The following is a 22,954-nucleotide window of genomic DNA, read 5'->3' as shown; positions in this document are numbered from 1 at the left end:
CAAAAGCTCCAGCACATCCTCTTTCTTAATGTCTACATGCTCAAGCTTTTCAGTCCACTGTAAGTCATACCTACAATTGCCAAGGTCCATTCCATAGCAAAGTATTCATTAAGTACCTATGCTATCTCCTCCAGTTCCATATACACTTTTCCACTGGCAGCTTGATTGGTCCTATTCTCTCACGTCTTATCCTCTTGCTTTTCACATACTCGCCCTGGGGTTTTCCTTAATCCTGCTCACCAAGGCCTTCTCATGGCCCCTTCTGGCTCTCCTAATTTCATTCTTATGCTCCTTCCTGCTAGTCTTATATTTTTCTAGATCTCTATCTTTACTTAGTTTTTGAACTTTTCGTAAGATTTTCTTTTCTTTTTATAGACAATAGACAGTAGGTGCAGGAGTAGACCATTCGGCCATTCCAGTCAGCACTGCCATTCACTGTGCTCATGGCTGATCATATACAATCAAGTACCCCGTTCCTGCCCTCTCCCCATATCCCTTGACACCACTATCTATAAGAGCTCTATCTAACTCTCTCTTGAAAGCATCCAGAGAATTGGCCTCCACTGCCTTCTGGGGCAGAGCATTCCACATGTCCACCACTCTCTGTGTGAAAAAGTTTCTCCGCATCTCTGTTCTAAATGGCCTACCCCTTATTCTTAAACTGTGGTCTCTAGTTCTGGACTCACCCATCAGCGGGAACATGCCTCCTGTCTCCAGCATGTCCAATCCCTTAATAATCTTATATGTTTCAATCAGATCTGCTCTCATTCTTCTAAATTCCAGTGTATACAAGCCCAGTCGCTCCAATCTTTCAACGTATGACAGTCCTGCCATTCTGGGAATTAACCTTGTAAACCTACGCTGCACTCCCTCAATAGCAAGAATGTCCTTCCTCAAATTTGGAGTCCAAAAATACTCCAGGTGGGGTCTCCCCAGGGCCCTATACAGCTGCAGAAGGACCTCTTTACTCCTATACTCAACTCCCCTTGTTATGACTAGATTTTCAACAGCTTTTGTCCACCACAGTTCCTGGACCCTACCATCCTTTCCCTGTCTCATTGGAACATACCTATGCAGAACTCCACACAAATATCCCCTGAACATTTGCCACATTTCTGCCGTACATTTCCCTGAGAACATCTGTTCCCAATTTATGCCTCCAAGTTCCTGCCTGACAGCTTCATATCAAACACTTACTCCAATTAAACACTTCCCTAACTTGTCTATTACTATCCCTCTCCAATGCTATTGTAAAGGAGATAGAATTGTGATCACTATCTCCAAAATGTTCTTCCACTGAGAGACCTGACACCTGACCAGGTTCATTTCCCAATACCAGATCAACTACAGCCTCTCCTCTTGTAGGCCTATCTACATAATGTTAGGAGCCTTCCTGAATACACCTAACAAACTCCACCCCAGCTAAAGCCCTTGCTCTAGGAAGATGCCAATCAATATTTGTGAAATTAAGATCTCCCACCATGACAACCATGTTATTATTACAGCTTTCCAGAATCTGTTTCCCAACCTGCTCCTCAATGCCCCTGTTACTATTGGATGGTCTATAAAAAACACCCAGTGGAGTTATTGAGCCCTTCCTGTTTCTAACTTTCACCCACAGAGACTCAGTAAACAATCCCTCCATGACTTCCTCCTTTTCTGCAGCCGTGATACTATCTCTGATCAGTGGTGCCATGTCCCCACCTCTTTTGCCTCCCTCCCTGTCCTTTCTGAACCATCTAAAGCCTGGCACTCGAAGTAACCATTCCTGCCTCTGAGTGATGGACAGTCCTTACTGTCTGATTGTTCAATAAAAATATTTCTGAGAATTTATAACCTTATTAACTATAATTTACAAATCTAATTATGTTTAAGTTGCTAATATTTTCCCAGCAGTGTGTAGAACTATCATCACAATGTGTCCCAATTATAGCATGCTGTGTATACTTTTCTTTAATGTCCAGAAAATAGTATCATTTCACCAGATGGATGATAGTTCAGGGAGAAGCTGCGTGTGTTCAGCAAATGAGCATGTTATCTAGAGTCTACATATAATAAATATTCAGCATTGTCTATAAATGCAGTGATGTAGCCTAGCTGAAAAGGTTAATGCTGCAAGTTGTCAAGTTACATCTATGACTGACTTAAAGTGGTGTGGGTGTGTGTGTGTGTGTGTGTGTGTGCATGTGTGTTTGTTCACAAAATTATAGCTCCAACCTGACTTGGTTACGGTGATGATCTGCAGATAACAGAGAGTTATTCTGAGTCATTTTCAGGGCAATGTCCATAATTAAATTTTGCAATTAACCATTTTGTTGCTTCCTGGAAGTGTTTCACATACAGTTCATAGAAAATAACTTTTAACAGATATAGGGCAATGTGAAAGATGTAGGGATTATGATCTTTAAATCCTGTCTAAGCAAATACATCTTTTATAAAAAAAAGGACTTACAGCTTTAGTCTGAAATCCACTTCCAGTTTTAGACCACAGTAAAGTGCAAGTACTTATCTCTCAGCGATTTTTTGTGCAAGAAGAGGGAGTTGATTTCAGGAAGCCTTTGAAGATGTTGACTGAGTCCAATAAGTTACTGACCACAGCAGCACTGAGGTCCCTTGTGAAGGCCTAGTGTAAATAAAAGGCAGTTCAAATTGCAATTAATGCATGGAACAGTCCAGTCATTTCCCCAGTCAACAGTAACAAACAAATACTTTTCCAAGTTAAGGAATATTAGAAAATATTTTCATTTTCACTTCAAACTGGAAGGAGTGGTACTAAAGTTGATGCTTGCTATTGAATGTGACTTAGGTTTGAATCTCAGTAAGGTCACAGGATCCGCGAGTAATGCCTCAGCTAAGGTGAGAAATAAGCTGATATTTTTGAACCATTAATAATGTGTCATTTCTGTAATATTTTCATCCATACTTTGTGCAGAATTGCTCTGGTTAATTGGGATGTGTGATAATTCATTGAGAAATTAAATGTTTGCTGAAAGTGAGAAAGATAGAAAAAAACTGCTTTAAATTTGAATTTAATTCAAAATGAAAGATATTCACAGCTCGCTGAAGTCTATGCTGTCAGATTTTCTCTGGCTTAAGCTTCCTAAAGCTTCTTATGATCAGCAAATGTTTGGAAGAGTTTAATTTGTTTTAGTTTTTTAGGCATTAGGGTAAGTCAGAAGATATGTTGTCACACAAGTAGGTGGTACTGAGGTAAAAGATTAGACATAAGACATCAGTAGTGGAGCAGACAAGGGCAGTGTGGTGAACTATGTGCCTGTCGGGACACGCCCCTGCTGACTGCTCCTGTGGCTCCTCCCACAGGCCCCTGTATAAAGGAGACCTGCGGCCTGAAGATCGGCCTCAGTCTCCAGGACCTTGTATGATAGACACTCACTCCTGGTTCCTTCTTCCAGTCAATAAAAGCCGATATCTCGCCTACGTCTCAGTGTGAGTTATTGATGGTGCATCAATTTTATTGACTGGAAGTTTTAAAACATGGAACCCGTTTTGCGTCCGGACCGGTTGGATTTGGACCCTCAAGACCCTGACGCAGCTCTCGCTTTTGAACACTGGCTTGCATGCTTCCAATCGTACTTGGCGGAGCTTCGTGCGACTGAACCCGCCGTTATGCACAGAATCCTACTCTCGAGGGTCTCCTCCAAAGTTTACTCCTTTATCCGGGACCTGCCGACCTACGAAGGGGCACTGGACGCCCTCAAACGACAGTACCTGCGGCCGGTGAACACCGTCTACGCAAGACATCGCTTAGCTACCCGGCAACAGCGGCCTGGCGAATCGTGCGCTGAGTTTCTCCGAGCACTACAGACACTCGTCCGAGCTTGTGACTGCAAGACGCTCACGGCAGAACAGCATGCGGAGCTGCTGGTGCGAGACGCCTTTGTGACGGGACTGAGGTCAGTGTACATGCGCCAGCGGCTGCTGGAGAACTCGGATCTTACCTTAAGCTCGGCGATAGAGAAGGCCAACGCTCTAGAAGCTGCGCGGCATAACGCCGACGCTGTCCAGTCGCACGATTCCCCGCCGGTTTCGTGGACGCCTCAGACCCCGCCACCGCCGGCTCCCGGGAGCGAATTCGCCAACGCCGCCGCCAGTCGCCATTCCACGAGCTCCCCGACCCAGACCACGGCTGTGGCCCGTAAGGAACTCGTGCTTTGTTATTTCTGTGGCCAAAAGAAACATCCTCGACAACGCTGTCCAGCGCGAGAAGCGACCTGCTCCAGCTGCGGAAAGCGGGGCCACTTCGCCAAGGTCTGTAAGTCTCAACCTCGAGCGGAGTGCAGCGCTGCGGGTGAAACGTGGGGGCCGCCATCTTGCATGCCGGGATGTGGGCGGCCATCTTTGTCGGCGTCAGCATGCCCCGCCCCCGACCCTCCGATGCTGACCGGGTACCCCGACGGCGATCCAACTCTGGCCACTGTGACTCTCGACCAAAGCGCCCCACACCAGCTTGCAAGGTCCATGATGGACATCCAGGTGGAGGGGCATTGGACTGGATGCCTGTTTGACACGGGCAGCACTGGGAGTTTTATTCACCCGGACACAGTGCAACGCTGCGGACTTGCAACGCGGCCGGTCAGTCGGAGGTTCCATTTGGCCTCTGGGTCGCAGTCCGCAGACATCCGGGCGGGTTGTGTAGCGACTTTGGTGGTGCAAGGCACAGTATATCGGGACTTTGAACTGCTGGTCATGCCTAATCTGTGTGCACCTGTGCTATTGGGGCTGGACTTCCAGAGCCATCTCGAAAGTGTGACTATGGTATACGACGGGCCCCTCCCACCACTCACTGTCAAGAATCCTCAGTTTTGTGGGACTTCTTCACATACCCCGCTACTGACCACACACACACACGGACACACACATCCCATCCAGAACCAGGCCAACAGCTGCGCTACCGACACTTGCAGCCTCTCCACTCTCAAGATCCCTCCCCCACCGCTGTTCGCCAACCTGACCCCCGACTGTAAACCTGTGGCAACCAAAAGCAGGAGGTACAGCGCGGGGGACCGGGCCTTCATTCAGTCGGAGGTGCAGCGGCTGCTCAGGGAGGGGATCATTGAGCCGAGCACAAGCCCTTGGAGGGCCCAGGTGGTTGTTGTTCGGACTGGGCAGAAAAATAGGATGGTGGTGGACTATAGTCAAACCATCAATAGGTTTACGCAGCTTGACGCATACCCCCTACCCCGCATCGCGGATATGGTCAACCAGATTGCTCAGTATAAGGTGTACTCGACAATAGATCTGAAATCCGCTTATCACCAGCTCCCCATCTGCCCAGAGGACCGCCCCTACACCGCCTTCGAGGCGGGCGGCCGGCTCTATCACTTCCTGCGCGTCCCTTTCGGTGTCACGAATGGTGTCTCTGTCTTCCAGAGGGAAATGGACCGGATGGTGGACCAGTACCAACTGCAGGCCACATTTCCCTATCTGGATAACATCACCATCTGTGGTCATGACAGGCCAGATCATGACGCCAACCTCCAACGGTTTCTCCAAGTGGCCGCAGCTCTGAACCTTACTTATAACAGGGACAAGTGTGTTTTTGGTACCACCCGCCTTGCTATACTTGGGTATGTCGTGGAAAACGGGGTTATTGGGCCTGATCCCGAACGTATGCGCCCCCTGTTAGAGCTCCCTCTTCCCACCACTCTCAAGGCCCTCAGACGGTGCCTGGGGTTTTTTTCCTATTACGCCCAATGGGTCCCCCATTACGCGGACAAGGCTCGCCCCCTGGTCAAGTCTACCTCGTTTCCCCTCTCTGCTGAGGCCTGCGCGGCCTTCAACTGCATTAAAGCGGACATTGCCAAAGCTACGATGCATGCAGTGGACGAGACCGCTCCCTTCCAAGTGGAGTGTGATGCCTCCGATTTCGCTCTGGCTGCTACCCTTAATCAGGAAGGCAGACCAGTAGCATTCTTTTCTCGCACCCTCCAAGGCTCTGAAATTCGGCACTCCGCGGTGGAGAAAGAAGCCCAGGCCATAGTGGAGGCTGTTAGGCACTGGAGGCACTATCTTGCTGGCAAAAGATTCACTGTGCTGACCGACCAGCGCTCGGTTGTGTTCCTGTTCAGCAACCAACAGCGGGGCAAGATCAAAAATGATAAGATTTTGCGGTGGAGGATAGAACTCTCCACCTACACCTATGATATCCTGTACCGGCCTGGCAGACTCAATGAGCCCCCTGATGCCCTATCCCGGGGAACATGTGCTAGCACACAGCTCGACCAGCTGTACGCCCTTCATGCACAACTTTGCCATCCGGGGGTCACCCGATTTTACCATTTTGTGAAAGCTCGGAACCTGCCGTACTCCCTGGAGGACATCAGGACGATGACCAGGGACTGCCAAATTTGTGCCGAGTGCAAACCGCACTTCTACTGTCCTGACACGGCACAACTTGTCAAGGCCACCCGCCCTTTTGAACGCCTGAGTGTTGACTTTAAGGGCCCCCTTCCCTCCACTGACCGCAATGTCTATTTTCTCAGTGTTATTGACGAGTTCTCACGGCTCCCCTTTGCCATCCCCTGCCCCGACACCACTGCCACGTCCGTCATAAAAGCCCTGCGCCAGCTCTTCACTCTGTTCGGGTATCCCTGCTATATCCACAGTGATAGAGGGTCCTCCTTTATGAGTGAGGAGCTGCGCCAGTACTTGCTAGCTAGGGGCATTGCTACCAGTCGGACCACGAGTTATAATCCCCGGGGTAATGGCCAGGTAGAGCGGGAGAATGCCACAGTGTGGAAGGCCACACTTTTAGCCCTTAAGTCCAAAGGGTTGCCGGTCTCTCGATGGCAGGAGGTCCTCCCTGAGGCACTGCACTCTATCCGCTCTCTGTTATGTACGTCCACCAATGCCACCCCTCACGAACGCCTATTCTCTTTTCCCAGGAAGTCTGTCACTGGGACCACCCTACCAGTTTGGCTGACGTCCCCGGGGCCAGTGCTGCTCCGGAAACATGTGAGGAGCAATAAATACTCCCCGCTGGTGGAGAGGGTTCACCTTCTCCATGCGAACCCCCAGTATGCTTACGTGGTCTTACCTGATGGGCGGGAGGACACGGTCTCCATCCGCGACCTGGCACCCGCAGGTGCAGCAGACCACTACCCTGAAGGCTCTCCGGTAACTGTGAACCCTGCACCAGAGGTGACACCGTACTCACCAGGCCCTACACAGACTCCTCACGACACTTGTATACCGGGCGTTTCGTACACATTTATACCAGGCGCCTCGCACATGCATGAGGGATCACCGGCGCCTAGTGGGCAAGAACACGCGCAACCCCCGTCCCCTGTGCAATCGCCAATGTTGCCGGCACCTATGCGGTCACAGCCGGTGCTACGTAGATCGCAGCGACAGATTCGACCGCCTGATCGGCTTGACTTGTAAGAACCTTCGCTACATGAGGACTTTTTCAAACGAAGGGGGGGTGAATGTGGTGAACTATGTGCCTGTCGGGACACGCCCCTGCTGACTGCTCCTGTGGCTCCTCCCACAGGCCCCTGTATAAAGGAGACCTGCGGCCTGAAGATCGGCCTCAGTCTCCAGGACCTTGTATGATAGACACTCACTCCTGGTTCCTTCTTCCAGTCAATAAAAGCCGATATCTCGCCTACGTCTCAGTGTGAGTTATTGATGGTGCATCAGGCAGTTAATAGCTTTCTCTTGCTTCTGTGTCTTGGGTTCTTCATTAGTTCCCAGTGAAGACAAATTAAAATATTTCATCAAAATATAGTCAAAATATTCTCTTTTTTAGTTTGGGTTGCTTTACAATGCAACTTCAATATTTACAGATCTCCGAAAATGCTGCTTAAGATTTTTCTGGCTTCGAAAGTGTTGACAGCATTGTTTTAGGCCGCCTACAATTATTTTTTAAGATGATGCACCGCCTTGGTTGAATTGAATGTTAATAATGAAAGAAGAATTCGGAAGCTTCCAATGAGCACACATGAGCAGAGCTCTGGCTCAGCAAAATGAATTAACATGATTGGCTGGAGTTTAAATTTATGTATCTTTGGGAAGATCTTAGATACTGCTTAGGGCTTAGTAGGTTAGGAATAGATGTGCTGCAAATAAGGTTGTTTATTCACTTCTAGCAGCAGAGAAATTCCTATAAGTGAAAGTCAAAATATTGCAGATACAAGACATCTGAAATTAAAAAAAAACAGAAAATGATGAAAATACTCAGCAAGTCAACAGCACCTGTGATGTTTCAGTGTGAAGAAGTGGAAATGAGAACAGTTTAGTTTTATGATGGAGTGTTTTGGGGATTGTCATATCCAACCTTTAACCAAAGATTGTGGTGGTGGTTGTTCACCATGTCCAACAATGACAGGAGAGAGTTTTTAAAGTGGAAAAGCCATTGCACTGAGGCAGTTCCACTCTCTCTCAGAAGTCCAGCTCCAGTGGTACGAGCAAGGGTCACAAACTGAGGTCTTCCTTGTTTGCAGTTGATGACCATGACATCTTCTGTGCCTTGTCTTGCCCTTCACTTTCCATGGAGCTTTGTAGTGTCACCTTCCTAGATATTGGATCTCACTGTGAATCTCATCAGCCCAGTCTCTTGGAGCTGATATCACATGCTAGGACAGGCATGTCCCTGTCTCATCAGGGTATGTGGCCGTCAGCTACCATCACCTGGGTTAGCCTGCCTGTCGAAGCAGTGCCCAGTGAGGAGTAGCACCTGTGGTGAAGGGGCTTGTCATGTCCACATGCTGGGGCTGTTCACTCACCTTTGGCCACCACTGGACACTCAGCTCTCACCTGTGTCTCCAAGTAGCTGTTTGCACGCAACAGCAGCCACACCCCAGCAGATCAAAGAATAGTTAATACAATCATACTGACAGCTCATGCAATGTTTCCACCCTCTGCCTCTTGAAAACACAATCTCACAGTCAGTCAAGCTGTGAAGTGTTGCGAGTTGGAGATGTGCAACAGAGGCCTCTGAGGGATTTATTTTTCTTGTGGGGCTGTACGGACGGATGAAAAGGGAGTGCAGACACAGAAATGTAAATATCGAGTGTCAAGACCCCTTGAGCATGTATCTGACCCTGGTCATATTGCTACAGAGTGTTCCATTCAGTTGTTCCTCATAGAAAAGAATAATTTGGGGAAGCATCATTCATTAATTATGAGGCATCCAGCAGTGACCTTCATAGAATATACTAAATGTCCTATGGGAAAAGGAGATGGTGGATCCAGTTGGATGTTTCCCTTCCAGGCAATCAGCCTCATTTGGCAAAATACCTCCAACAATATGTTCATATGAACATGATGATCTTGCTTGGCTGGTGGTGATAAGGGCTCTCCCTGTCAGATCATTCAATTACAACTGGAGTTCCAGTTACACTGCACACTGCTCTCCAGAGAGTTCCTGCGGTGTGGGAGAATGACAGGGAGAGACCGATACCCATCTCCTTCTGGAATGTACATTTGCCAAGAAGGGGTCTAAAAGGGTGCAGCAATCTTTGTTGAATTACTGAATTACTGCCTAAGGTTGCTTGTCTTCCAGTGCATGATATTTTTTATGGCCATGTGTTCTCTGCTGAAAGCTGCAAGTTCCAGAATAGTGGTAGAATTCTGGTGTAGCTCATACATAAATGGAATAGAGTAAAAATACGGACTGAGGTTCTCTTACATGGTGGTACTGGAACCCATGATTAAATACTAAAAAAAACTCTTAAATTGTGGAAAAGTAAACTGAATGAAATGCTGATATAATGTGATATAAAGGAAAACAATTCTGCAGAATTGCCTTCTTCTGGGTTGTGTCTTTACAAGATGGATGACCTCAGCCATTATCAAGCAGCATCTATAGAGGGGAATTGTTTCAGGTTAAGAACTTCCAGCATATCCCATCCTGTTTACTCTCTCACCCCCTGCTTTTCTCCTTACCTTCACATCACCTCCCTTGGTTTCCCTCTTCTTTCCCTTTCCTTTATGGTCCACAGTCCTCTTCAATTAGATTCCTTGTTTTTCAGACCTTTACCTCTTCCACCTATCACCTTCCAGCTTCTTGCTACATTCCTTTTCCCCACTCAAATACCTTCACCCTCACCTGGTCTCAACTATCACCTGCCAGCTTGTACTCCACTCCTCCCCTATTTTCTGATTCTGGCTTCAGTCTTCTTCCCTTCTAGTCCTGCTGAAGGACCTCGGGCCATAAAATTACCTGTTTACTCCCCTCCATGGCTGCTGCCTGACTTTCTGAGTTCCTCCGGAATTCTGTCTGTATTTTATCACCCAGTGTTTGCTTCGTTTAAAGAGATGCCTGTTAAAGATCACTTGTGGGGTTTTGTGAGTCTCCTCTCATTTACTGAGATAATCAAATTGTTGTCATAGTGATTCCTGCTACTCAAGCTGCAGCTGGTCCGCAGTTATCACTGTGGTCACGGAGATCTGCATGTATGGAAGCATATTATATCAGGAAATTGTTCATATCAAATATCGACAAATTTAAATTCATTCAACTGACTTGAACCATGGTAAGGAGTGGAATTTGAATGCAAATTAAGGAAGAAAGGCATGCTACTCAGTGCTTTGTGCCTGTAGTGTAATTTTCTTCATTAGTGTACAGGTAAATGTCAAATATTCTTTCTTGATCTTCATGAGGGATTGTAGCAGATGGTTTGGGTTGCAGTATTAATTTACGCCCAACCCTATGGAAAATGCAAGCCACTTGTGCTACAGAAAACTGCGGACAGAACAGTCCTTCCTGCATAACCATACAAACTTTGAGGTTATAATTGTTTTTTTAGTTTTAGGTGTGTGAGTGTGTGTAACCTTTTCCTAGTTTCTAACTACAGCTATTGGCATTAAGCTAACTCAAAATTTTGGCCCTGAGCATTATTTAATTGCCAGTGTATTTTCATAAGAGCAATCTGCTGAGGTAGAGTAGCAGTGTTGTGAGGAGGGTACTATAAATTCTTGTTGTCACAATTTGATATTTACAGTATGCTGAGTTCCTTTACAGTCATTTGGAAGCCATCTCTTCTTCTTCTACTTCAGTTTAAATTCAATTCATCAATCTCATTCCCTAGTTGAAAACATTTTAGAGTTGGAAGGCTGTTGTGGTTTCTAGTGGCCAATTATCTCAGCATCCAGTTATTGCTGCAGGACTTCTTTCGGGCAATGTCATTGGCCTAGCCACCTACTGTTGCTTGTCCATGTCTTTCCCTCTTCCAGAAGGTCAGAACAAGGGATTTGTTGATGATTGTTGTGTTCAGCTCTATTCACATTTCTCAGCTACTAAAAAATACAGTAAACACTCTGGAAAGAGAAGCAGTTAACAGTTGAAGTAAATCTTCCAAGCCTTCAAGTTAACCTTTCATCAGAAATGTTATGCGTTAGATTATGTGACGTTCAGGGAAAATACAAGGGGGAATTAATATCAAATGAGAAGGCTTGTGATGGGGTGAATATAGCAGAGATTAGATGAGAAGGGGGGAGTGAAGGGAAGATGTTGGATCTTCCACAAAGCAGCTAATCATTGCCAGGCACTGTTGTAACACATTAATAACGTCACTTGGCATTCTGCATGCAAATTGTACAAGACAATAAAGACCATATTGAGACAAGTTTTTAAAATAAATTATTTTAAAGTGTAAATGGAGGTTGCTCACCATATATCAGCTGTGGCAACAAATAAAATTATGATTGTTTGAGGGCAAAAGTTAGACCTACGAAAATAAATTTAAAAATCTGTAAATCTGAAATTTAAAAAAACATAGATCAGGCCACCATTTGTGGAAAGAGAAACAGCTACTGTTTCAAGTGGAAGAGCCTTCATCTGATATCCAGATGCTAATTGGCCTGAAACATCAATATGTTTCTCATTCCAAAAGCGCTGCCTGACTGCTTAGCATTAACAACATTTTCTATTTTTATTTAATTACTTCTGTCCTTGCCTCTTCACTTCTCATCATCTTGTGTCCATGAGCTCAGTATAACTCAGTTACTTGACCATACGAAACTACCACTGACCTCAGAAAGGACCCTGTATTTTTGCCTGTTCAGGGATGGCTGCACTGGTCTAGCCGTTGCTGTCAACAAGTGTGCTGATCCTGCAAGAACCGGCTGTTGTGCTGGTGCAGGCCTAGTCTGCTGAGCGACCAGAAGGAGAGGATGGCAGCAGATGGCCTCCTTGTGATATGCTGCCTGGCTCTGCCTTGTGTTACAATTCACCCAAGGATCCACTCCACCAGCTCGCAGCTCACATAGAGCAGCCTTGTGTGCCTGAATACAACTAGGCCTTGTAGCCATTTGGAGATGCAATGTTAATTAACATTACTATTGTGCTATAGTAGTGCCTGTCAAAGATCATCTGACTTTCCATCTCACCAATTTCCCTTTGATATTCAACATAAGAAATATATGAAGCAAGAGTAGGAAACCCTGCCCTTTCAGCCTGCGCTATCATTCAGCAAGATCACAAATAATTTGAACTATTCCTTCAATTCCAATTTTTTTGCTCAGTTGCCATAACAACTACAGCCCAAAACTGATATTTTACTCACCTAAATGACTTAGCATTTGCATCTTTCTAGATCAGAGAATTCCAAAAATTCACATTCATCAGAGTGAAATTCTTCACCTCTTACAATGCACTTTGACAATGCTGTAGGTGAACCGATGCTAGCACCAATTCTTCCCAGTTTCATTTCTTCCATGTCCCTATCCACCCAGGAAAACATCCCCACAACATTTACCCCATCTATCATTTGCTGAACCATATAGTATATATTGCAATGAGATCAATTTTCAGTCTTCTAAATGCAGCTGAACATTGCTTCAAACAACATAATTTATAATCATAAAACGGCTCCTTTATCATTTGAATCCATCTAATGAACCTTATCTGCATCACCTCCAAAGCAAACGGATCCTTTCTTAACTCTGAACTGTCATAGGAAGTCTTCTCTACTCTCGTACTGCCATCTCTCTTGCTCTAAAGACCTTTTAGAACATTATCATTTTTTCCTCTTCTCCATCCTCCACATATCCTGAAATTCAATATTCACCAGAAAATCACTTTAATTCATAATACCTTCAAATGCTGTGGGATGGAAATACTGTTTGCAAAGTTGTTCCACCACATGGGTTGCAGTAAAATTCCTTGCAGTTGTAAGGGCACAGAAAAATCTTCCCTTTTTCCCATAGAGTGCTTCAGAAGCATATCTGTCAGTGTAGTTGAGGCTTCACAATGACTTGTGTGGATTGTGGTTGAATGGTCGTTTCTCTTATCAGAGGGGGATAATTTAGTTAATTACAATAGATACACTTCAGTGCACTCCCGATACACTCATCAACAGATTCTTCTGCAACTCCATCTAGAAGTTTGCAGATGACACCAACATAGTGTGCTGTATCTGAAATAATGATGAGTCAGTGTACAGAAGGAGTACATGATGGACTTCAGGAAGAGGGATGGTGCACATGCTCCTACCGACATCAATGCTGCTGAGGTCTGGAGGGTTGAAAGCTTCAAGTTTGTAGCAGTGAACATAAATCCAAACATCAAAATGCCTCTCCTGGTCCAATCAAGTAGACCATGGCTCAATGAAAGCAAACCAATGCCTCTACTTCATCAGAAGGCTAAAGGTTGGTGATGTGTACTCTTTGGCATGTAGACGCAGCTCAGCTCAGCACGTCATGGAAATCAGTCTCTCTTCTGTAGATTTTGTATCTACTTCTCACTGCCTTGTTAAAGCAATCAACATAATCAAAGATCATGTCTTTCCTGTGCGTTCAGGCTTCTTCCTTCTCCCATTGGGCAGAAGATACAAAAACCCTGCGAGTGGGTACCCAGCAGGCTCAGCTTCTATCCAACTGTTATAATGATCTCTGGTATCCATAAGATGGTCTGTTCAGATTCAGATTCAGATTCAGATTCAATTTATTGTCATTTAGAAACCACAAATGCAATGCAGTTAAAAAATGAGACAACATTCCTCTAGAATGATATCACAAAAGCATATGACAAAACAGACTACACTAGAAAATCTACATAATGTTTGACAATCCCCAATCCAGAGTCCAGAGAGGCTGCTGCGTATTAATATCGCACTACCGTCTTAGCACGTTCCCTAGAAAGAAGCTCCAAATCCACCAGACAAACAAGACCAAAAACTAAAGCTACAAGACCTGCACAAAACCACATAGTTACAACACAGTTCACCTCACAATTTACCTTATTTTGGCCTTGCACCTAATTGTGGCCTTGCATGAATAATTCACGCTTAATATTTGCTCCTGATGAATAATGGTAGCATCTCCTGGACCTATAATTCCACATATGAGATACAGACATAAGAATCACACACCTGGGTAAACTGACAAGGTTCTCTTAAACACAAAATACTCTGCAGATGCTGGAGTCAAAGCAACATGCATAACATGCTGGAGGAACTCAGCAAGTTGGGCAGCATCCGTGGAAACGAACAGTCAACGTTTCGGGCCGAGACCTGCTGTCCTGATGAAGGGTCTCGGCCTGAAACGTTGACTGTTCGTTTCCACGGATGCTGCCCGACCTGACAAAGTTCTCTTGTTCAATCATGTTTTAGTACATTAACTTTCTGCTTCAAGTTTTTTCTTAACTTATTAGACTTTGAAAGAAAGTCTTTTCCCTATTGTGCATTGAGATGCTTCAGCAAAAACAATGGAGTTGTCTTATGACTGAAAATTATGCAGATTGGACTTAAGAAGAATGACAGATGATCTTAATGAGATATAGAAGGTTCAGACAGAAGCTGACAGGGTAGGTGAATATGAAGATGTTTTATCTGGGGCAACAGGGCAAGGGGAAAAGCAAACTGAGGACATAGTCTTCAGATTTGATCTTTTTAGCCTAAGGTTAGCACATTTTTTTGCACAGTAACAGACCAGCAGTTGCAATGAATTAGCAAGAAATGGAGTTGAAAACATAGATCATATCATTCTTGATTTTATTGAATGATAGTGCAGGTTCAAAGAGCACTGTGCCATACAGTTGCTGCTTGTACTTCTGTATATTATCTTGTCTTGATCTTTATTTTTTAACAGCTGGTTAAAGTTGTGCATCTCCTGCTCATGACCCAATGGCAGCAAAGTGCAGAGGTGTGGTTATTAGTTCAAGTACACACCTCTGTACTTACAGAGTATCCAGTGTAAGCTGTGATACTTGCCAGCCAGAGCGTGTATAGATATTCTCCGTCCCAGAGATGATGCACTTGGCTAGGGTGTATTGTTCCCAAGTACATGTCATTGCCTTCAAGAGGAGAGATGAACAATAATGAAACACTGTTCTTTAAATTTAAGGAGAACTGAAAAGCAAGTAGTTATTGCCGGTTTTTACATACTCAAAAGGCTGCAGTCTTATTTGGGAAGTCAGCATGTGGTGAGTTCTGTTAGCTTAGTCCATCTTATCTTCCTTTCCCTTAAAGTCAACAGAAATCCAAAGAACATGAAAACTAACTTGAAATCTCACCAAATTTATATTTTATTCCAGGATAGAGAGCTCTATTGTCATAACATTTCCAGCAATATGAATACCTTTGCAACAATTTCCTGTCGATTTGTATCTCTGAATGTTTTTTTAAACAAAATCTCATACACACCAGTAATCAAGTATCATGTGAATATGTGAGTTCGAGGAATGGGGACTACTGTGGATTCAGCTATTTAGTTGAACACTTTTGCAACATTTCCAACAGATTTGTACCTCTTTCATACTTTACACAGCTACATTAATTTGTACGGGTAATTGTGAAGTGCAAACGATTGATTTGGTCCTTACCATTATGACAATTATAAGCTAAAGCTGTGATTGAGACACAAAAATACAACTGCAGATGCTGTGGATCAAAGAATACGTACATGACGCTGGAAGAACTCAGCCGGTCAGGCAGCATCTGTGAGAAAAGACTAGCCAATGTTTCAGGCCGAGACCCTTCATCAGGAATGGGGTGGGGGGGAGAGAGGGCCGAAGCCCAGTAATAGAGATAGGGGAGGGGGAAGGGCTAGAGGCACCAGGTGGAGAACCAATCAGAGGAAGGATAAAGGGGGGAGGGGATAAGCATGAAAGAACTGTAGAGATAAAGGAGCAGAAAGTTGAAAGGGGAGAGGGACCTAGGATGGCGGGGGGGGGGGGGGGAGGGAATTACTGGAAATTGGAGAATTCAACGTTCATACCACCAGGCTGGAGGCTACCCAGACGGTAGATGAGGTGTTTCTCCTCCAACCTGAGTTTGGGCTTATCATGGCAGTAGAGGAGGCCATGTATGGACATATCTAGATGGGGATGAGAGGCAGAGTTGAAGTGGGTGGCAACTGGGAGGTCCTGTCTATTGTGACTGACCTTCTGAGTTCTTCCAGCGTCGTGTGCATATTCAGCTGTGATTGAGGTTTGTTCAATGAATACGTGTATTTTTTTGAGTGCTCAATGTAACTGGGAGGAAAACTGCTTTTGCAGAAGAACAAAGAACATTGGTTGATGAAGTGAATGATGGTTTTAAATCACCACTTCTCAGAAATCTCATTACCACTGCAGAGAGGACCAAAATAACAGTCACTGTACTGCGACATCACCATGGAAACAGTTAAGAATATCTAGGTCCCAAACAGGCTATATTTCTGTCTTTCCTTTGTTTGCTTTTGGCTTTTAAAGGCTTATTGCTTTTATCTGTTGGTAGACAAAGTACTGTCAGGCCTTGCATAGATTCATCAATGTTGCAGTTTTTATTTGAATTGCAGGGCAACATTTTCAGGTCTTTTTCTCAGTGGAAGCTTGAGGCCATGAATATTACAGCTAAGACTCACCTTGCTAGTTTCATTGAGAGTGCAGTGAGTGTCATTTGCCAGATACTTTAACATTTCAGCATGGGTTTTGGATTAATCTTTGACTAATCAGAGTTTGTGCGTATGGGAGAGCTTGGACACTTTTTCAGGAATTACCTGCGTGGAACACAGGGTGCCATGCTCCAACCAATATCATCTGGCAGAGAGGTGGAGAGGAGCTACCATACATCCTTACCCACAACAAGCCCCAACTCTACAAAACCACCCTAGATTGTTCCCCGCAGAACCGTACCTTGTAGTTTATGATATGAGATGCTCACTCTGAGCACTGTGGCTTGGTTAGCAGAACCCTCAAACTGCTGTGGCCCTTTCCGTCAGCATTCTCAGGAAATCAGCTAATGCATTCCATCAGCCACTTTCTGCTACCTGGCAATTTATAAGCAGGAGGTGTTAACAGTGTGGATAAACTCACAACCCAGAATAACCAATCACGCCTGGAGTTGAACAAATTAATTGTATTTATTTCTCCCAGAATTTACTGTGATCTAATTACCTGTCATCTCTCTTTTTTCCCCCCTTTCAGGTGGAATTCACAGTCTATTAGATGGTTCTGTTAATTTCAGACTCATTTGCTGCTTTTGGGTAATAAACGAAGCTGTGGTATTGAACCTGGCCTGACAGTGAAATGTGCTGCTGATGCTACATTCTTCATAATGAGAATGCAAACAGGGATACCTGTTTCAGCCGAACTTCCGTCTTCTCTCACAAAGGACTGCTGAGAGTGCAAAACGTGCCTATGTACTGGGAAAGAAAGATCTGTAAAGAAGATTCCTTAACTATGAATTTAAAAGAAGCCTTTGTTTGAGTCTTATGTTCTGCAACCCACAGCTACTTGTAAGTGTTTTAATTAATGCTTTTATTATATTCTATTTTGGGATGCCTAGCAGTATATTGGAAATTTCACAAGCAGTGCATGGTACTGCTCTGAATAATGCTCACAGAAACAAAACTGTATAAATCCAACAGAGCACAGGCTTTTAATATAATACACTTTACCTGATGAATTTATAAAGCAGAAGGTGTTGCACATTCCTTTTGATTGTAACATGGGAAAATGCACCAAAATATAAATTGTCCCTTATTCATATGAAAATGAGAAAAGCTAAATCTCTTACTATTATCAAATAACAGGGTAAATGGAGATCTCAAGTGAAGAAAATATGTTTATTCATCTTGGTGACTTGACTCATGTAAATTAAAAAGTCAACACTCTTTAATTTAGACATTGATTTACAATGCTTGCAGTTGCTTGAGAGGAATCTGCTCCAGCAAACATAGGTGCAGCAATAGAATGTGTTGCTTTGTTGTCAATCCGCACAGTGGGTAAATTGCAGCCCCTGCCTCTGAGTCTGTCATTAATTTTTAATTTTTTCTGTACAGATCTTTTTGCCCTTCCATTTCTTTGAGTTGTATTTCTGGTAATCTGCCAAGGTTCAATGGGGATGGAAATTTGATTTGGGCAGTAGTGAATTTTCAGCATATTTCACAGCCCACCTGGATTTCTGGTAAACAAGCTTCAATGTGTCAGAAAGTTAGGAATGGAGTGTTATGGAGCAAATTGTATGCTAACATCAAATTTGCATTTTTACTCAAAGTAACATTATTTGTGTTCATGATTTATATCTGATGATGTATGCAGTATATAAGGTGAAATTTCTCACGATAAAGCTTAGTGATTTGCGGATTGAAAAATGAAGCTATAGCAGTGAATAATTATTCTGTATCCCTTTACCATGTGATTTGTAATCTATGAGATAGAACATAGTTATAGGACAGCACAGTGCAGGCCCTTCAGCCCACAGTGTAGGTTCAGCCAACCTATATAAACTGATTCCACAAACAATTAAACCTTTACTCTTATATTGCCTATAATCCTCCATTTTTCCAATATCCATGTGATTATCTAAGAGTCTCATAAATGTCCCTATTGCATCTGCCTTTACCGCTACTACTTACAGAGCATTCTACCACCTTCTGCGTAAAGTAACCTACCTCAGACATCTCCTTTAAACTTCATATCTCTCACCTTAAACTGATGTCCTTTGGTGTTGGCTAGTCCCACCCTGGGGAAAAAGAATAGATGGATATCCCTTTAGAACAGAGATAAGGAGGAATTTCATTAGCCAGAGGCTTGTGAATCAGTGAAATGCATTGCTACAGATGGTTTCAGAGACCAAATTATTTATTATACTTAAAGCAGAGATTGATAGGTTCTTTACTAGGAAGGCCATTCAAGGCTAGAGGGGAAAGGTCAGAGAATGGGATTGTGAGGGAAAATAAATCAGCCATGATTGCATGGCAGAGTACACTAGATGGGCCAAATAGCCTAATTCTTTTCCTTCGTCTTGCAGTCTTATGGCCTCTCACTGTCCTTAACTCCAAAGAAAAAAGGCCAAGCTCATACGACCTTTCCTCATAAGACATGCTCTCTAATCCAGGCAGCATCCTGGTAAATCTCCTCTGCACCCTCTCTAAATCTTCCACTTCCAATGTGGTGAACCGAACTGAACATAATCTCAATGTGCGGTCAAATCAGAGTTTTATAGAGCTGCAATATAACCTCACAGCTTTTGTGCATAGCTCCCGATTAATGAAGGCCAACACGTGATGCTCTTTCATAACCACCTTTCAACCTACGTGACAACTTTGAGGGATCTTTGGACTTGGACCACCTGATCTTTCTGTTCCTCCATACTGCTAATAACCTTGAACTCCAGCTTCAAAATCAATCTTTAAAAGTGTATCCCCTCACACTTTCTGGATTGAACTCCATCGGCCATTGCTCTGTCCAGTTTTGCATCTTATCAGTATTCCTTTATAACTTCTGACAACCATTTACACTCTCCAGAACACCATCAACCTTCATTTTCTCTGCAGACTTACTAACCCAGCCTTCCACTTCCTCATCCAAGTCATTTATAAAAATCATAAGGATTAGCAGTCCCAGAACACATCCCCAGAGAGTGTAATAAATATGGTACTCTAATGCTTGCCATTCGGAAAGCCTTGTGCCTAACTGACTGCATTTTGTATTTCCAAAACTTAAAAACTGTACTTTTGATCACCCGCCATAAATATACAGTTATTAATATCATTGTTGTATCAAGTCTCCCCATCCAATTCTCCTGCGCTTTTCAACTAATTTTGTTTGATAGCTAAACATTGTCTTGATTTTGTAGTTCTTACCCTTGGGTTCAGTTCACTCAGTATCTGACTCCTCTATTTTATCAGGTTGTCTTCCAACCCCAAAATACCCTGGTGTATTTGCTGCTCAAATTCTGATGTTCTGATCATCTTCAAAATTACCACCATAACAACCAAGATCCTAATCTCTGGAATTTGCTCCTTAAATTTCTCTGTCACTCTGCACTTCTTCCACCTTTAATATGCCCATTGAAGCCATTTGCCCAAAATCTAATATCTCAAAATCGGTGCCATGTTATTTTTTATTATTGTGTTCCTTATCTTAGTGTGTTTTTATATGCTGCATTAGATTCAAAGTAACAAATAATTAATTCTCCTTTATATTTGTATATCGGAAATAACATTAACCAGTCTCGAATCTTGAATGGGCAAGTAGCCTCTTTACCATCGAGGACATTTTCAAAAGATGACACTCTGAAGTGCCTTGGGATATTTCACTACCTTAAAGACAGAATATTAATGAAGGTTCCTGTTGCTGTCATTTAATGTGCTTCCTGTAAAGCGTCTAAACTCTTTCCTCATTATCCAGTGTTGAAATCAGGGATACCTTTCCTCATCCAGATTAGGGTAACCTTTCCTTTGCAATGCCAACAGATTTTCTTTTGAAGAAAAACAAATTTCCCAACTAAACCCAGGAAAAAAACCTCATGCTTTTTCCAAATTGTTATTGTAATACAACAAGAAAATAAATTCTTGACTGGTTTGAACTACTAAAATTGTCCAAGTGTAAAGCCTTAAAGGAAATTCTTGTGCTGCCAATTTGTTTGTTAATATTGTTGAATCTCAGTTTACTTTCTGACCCTTAAGTTTCTCTGGGAGCAAAATGACAAGCAGTCTTAATTCCAAAGGCAGTTTATTTTACAGTACAAACATGCAAATACTAAGCAAACTAAATTAAGAGCTGAGAAACTATGCTGAGAGATAAATGCAAGACAAAAGAATAAAGAAGCCAAGAATCCAAGATGACTTCTCTGAAAAATCTAGTATTTTTATAATAAAATAAAGAAAATTCCTTAGATATGAATGAAATAGTTAATAGGTTATATAATTAAAACAGTTACATCATATCGATGATGTGTTAATAGCTAATCAATAAAAAGAAAGGTGATAAACTGTTAGTTTTGCTTTCTGCCAGTGAGTGTGCAAAATACATGAGTTTGTTAAAAAGTACCAATTGTTATAAAAAGTGTTATCAAAAGAAAATACAGTGGTTTCCGACATAATCGTGAAAAATATCCTTGTTGGAGGGCAAATCTCTCAGCTGTAGCTGCATGGTGGTGACACGATGCTGCTCTGTTATTCAGCTTGGCCAAGATTGTCATTGTATTACTCTACTTCCAACCTGCATCATCAACAGGAAACTAAGCTGTCCAGAAATGTGTCCTGTCACCAACATTGGAGTGTGGTTTCAGCTCTTCATTATTCACCTTCTCCAAAATACAGTTCCATCCATTCCAGGAAACAAAGTTTCAGAAAGTGAATACAAAGTACTGATGCAATTAGATTGTGCATTTCCTCTTAAAGACTGTCGCTTTGTCAACCCATCACCTTTAAGATTTGGATATTTATATATACTCTATTATTTATGGATGTGCACATTGTTGACAAGGGCAACAATTCTTACTCTTTTCTAACTGCTTTTCGGAAACCAATGCTGAGCCATCTTCTTTGGTTGCTGAATGTAAATAGCATTTGCACTGCTTTTTCCCAGAGGTATTGAGCTCCAGTATTTATACCCAGTGATAATGATGAAGGAACTGTGGTAAAACTTACAGAATCAGGTTTATTATCATTGACATATGGCACAAAATTTGTTGTTTTGCAACACATAAAATATACTATGAATTACAATAAGAAATATATATAGAACATTAAATAAGCAGTGCAAAAAGAGAGCAAAAATAGTGAGGTATTGTTCATAGGTTCATTGACTGTTTAGAAAGCTGGTGGTGGAGGGGAGAAGCTATTCCTAAAATGGTAAGGGTGCATATTCAGGCTCCTGTACTTCTCTGATGGTAGTAATGAGAAGAGGGCAAATCTTGCGTGGTGGGGGTTTTTAACGATAGATTCTGCATTCTTGAGGTATCACCTTTTGAAAATGTCTTCGATGGTGAGGAGGCTAGTACCCATTCAAGATTCAAGATTGTTTAATGTCATTTCCAGTACACACGTGTGAAAGAGAATGAAGTAGTTATTCCTCCGGATCTGATGCAGCATCTAAAAATAGACCAAGATAAAGAACACAGTAATAAAGCACTATATATATAGATAGATATAAGATAGCTTGTATACATAGAATGATTGTATACATAAAGTGACACTCAGTACAGGATTGTTTCTACATAAGGTGACTGAAGGAAATGATAAACTAGTGCCAGTGGGGTAGTTTGTGAATGGAGGTGTTGATCAGCCTTACTGCTTGGGGAAAGTAACTGTTTTTGAGTCCTGGCATAGATGCTTCATAGACTCGTTCCTGGTGGGAATGGAACGAACAGTCCATGAGCGGGATGGCTGGGATCCTTCATGATATCACAGGCCTTTTTCCAGCACCTTTCTGTACATATGTTCTTGATGGCGGGTAGACTGGTGCCTGTAATGCTTTGAGCTGCTTTGCCTACCTGTTGTACAGCTTTCCTGTCTACTGCAGTGCAGTTTCCATACCATGCAGTGATGTCACATGCTAGAAGGTCATGAGTATTAATGTGCATAGTCCGGTTCTCGTTAGCGTTTCCAGAAACAGCGGTGCTAATGAGCTATCTTTTTTGTGTCAGATGTGTTCTAGGACCAAGAGAGGGTGTGGGAGATGTTCACTCCTAGGAGTTTTATACTGATCGTAGTGCCCGCTGCTGTCCTACTGACGTAAAGTGGTGTGTCAGTGCTGTGAGGTCTCTTTTAGTTGATA

General features: G+C 43.2%; 2 protein-coding genes across 9 annotated transcripts in view; one reads left to right on the top strand and one right to left on the bottom strand.

Moving 5' to 3' along the window:
- The window catches only part of LOC132379594 (clarin-3), a 129,397-nt gene extending 121,788 nt beyond the window's left edge, over window positions 1–7,609 (bottom strand). Inside the window, exon 1 of the mRNA XM_059947694.1 lies at window positions 7,178–7,609. The gene's annotated coding sequence lies outside the window, so the exon portion shown is untranslated. The remainder of the gene's footprint in view (window positions 1–7,177) is intronic.
- Window positions 1–22,954, top strand: part of ptprea (protein tyrosine phosphatase receptor type Ea) — a 299,961-nt gene that overhangs the window by 98,719 nt on the left and 178,288 nt on the right. For 7 of the 8 annotated variants that reach the window (XM_059947680.1, XM_059947681.1, XM_059947685.1 and 4 more), the window contains one exon: window positions 17,372–17,682. The exons of the other annotated variant lie outside the window; for it this stretch is intronic. In XM_059947680.1, coding sequence (XP_059803663.1) covers window positions 17,659–17,682 — 24 coding nt within the window. In that variant the 5' untranslated portion in view covers window positions 17,372–17,658. The remainder of the gene's footprint in view (window positions 1–17,371; window positions 17,683–22,954) is intronic. 8 annotated transcript variants of the gene reach the window in all.

Source organism: Hypanus sabinus, chromosome 22, assembly GCF_030144855.1.
Source record: "Hypanus sabinus isolate sHypSab1 chromosome 22, sHypSab1.hap1, whole genome shotgun sequence".
NCBI lineage: Eukaryota > Metazoa > Chordata > Chondrichthyes > Myliobatiformes > Dasyatidae > Hypanus > Hypanus sabinus.
Note: the sequence above shows the minus strand (reverse complement) of the source record. Positions and strands in the feature narration are given on the sequence as shown.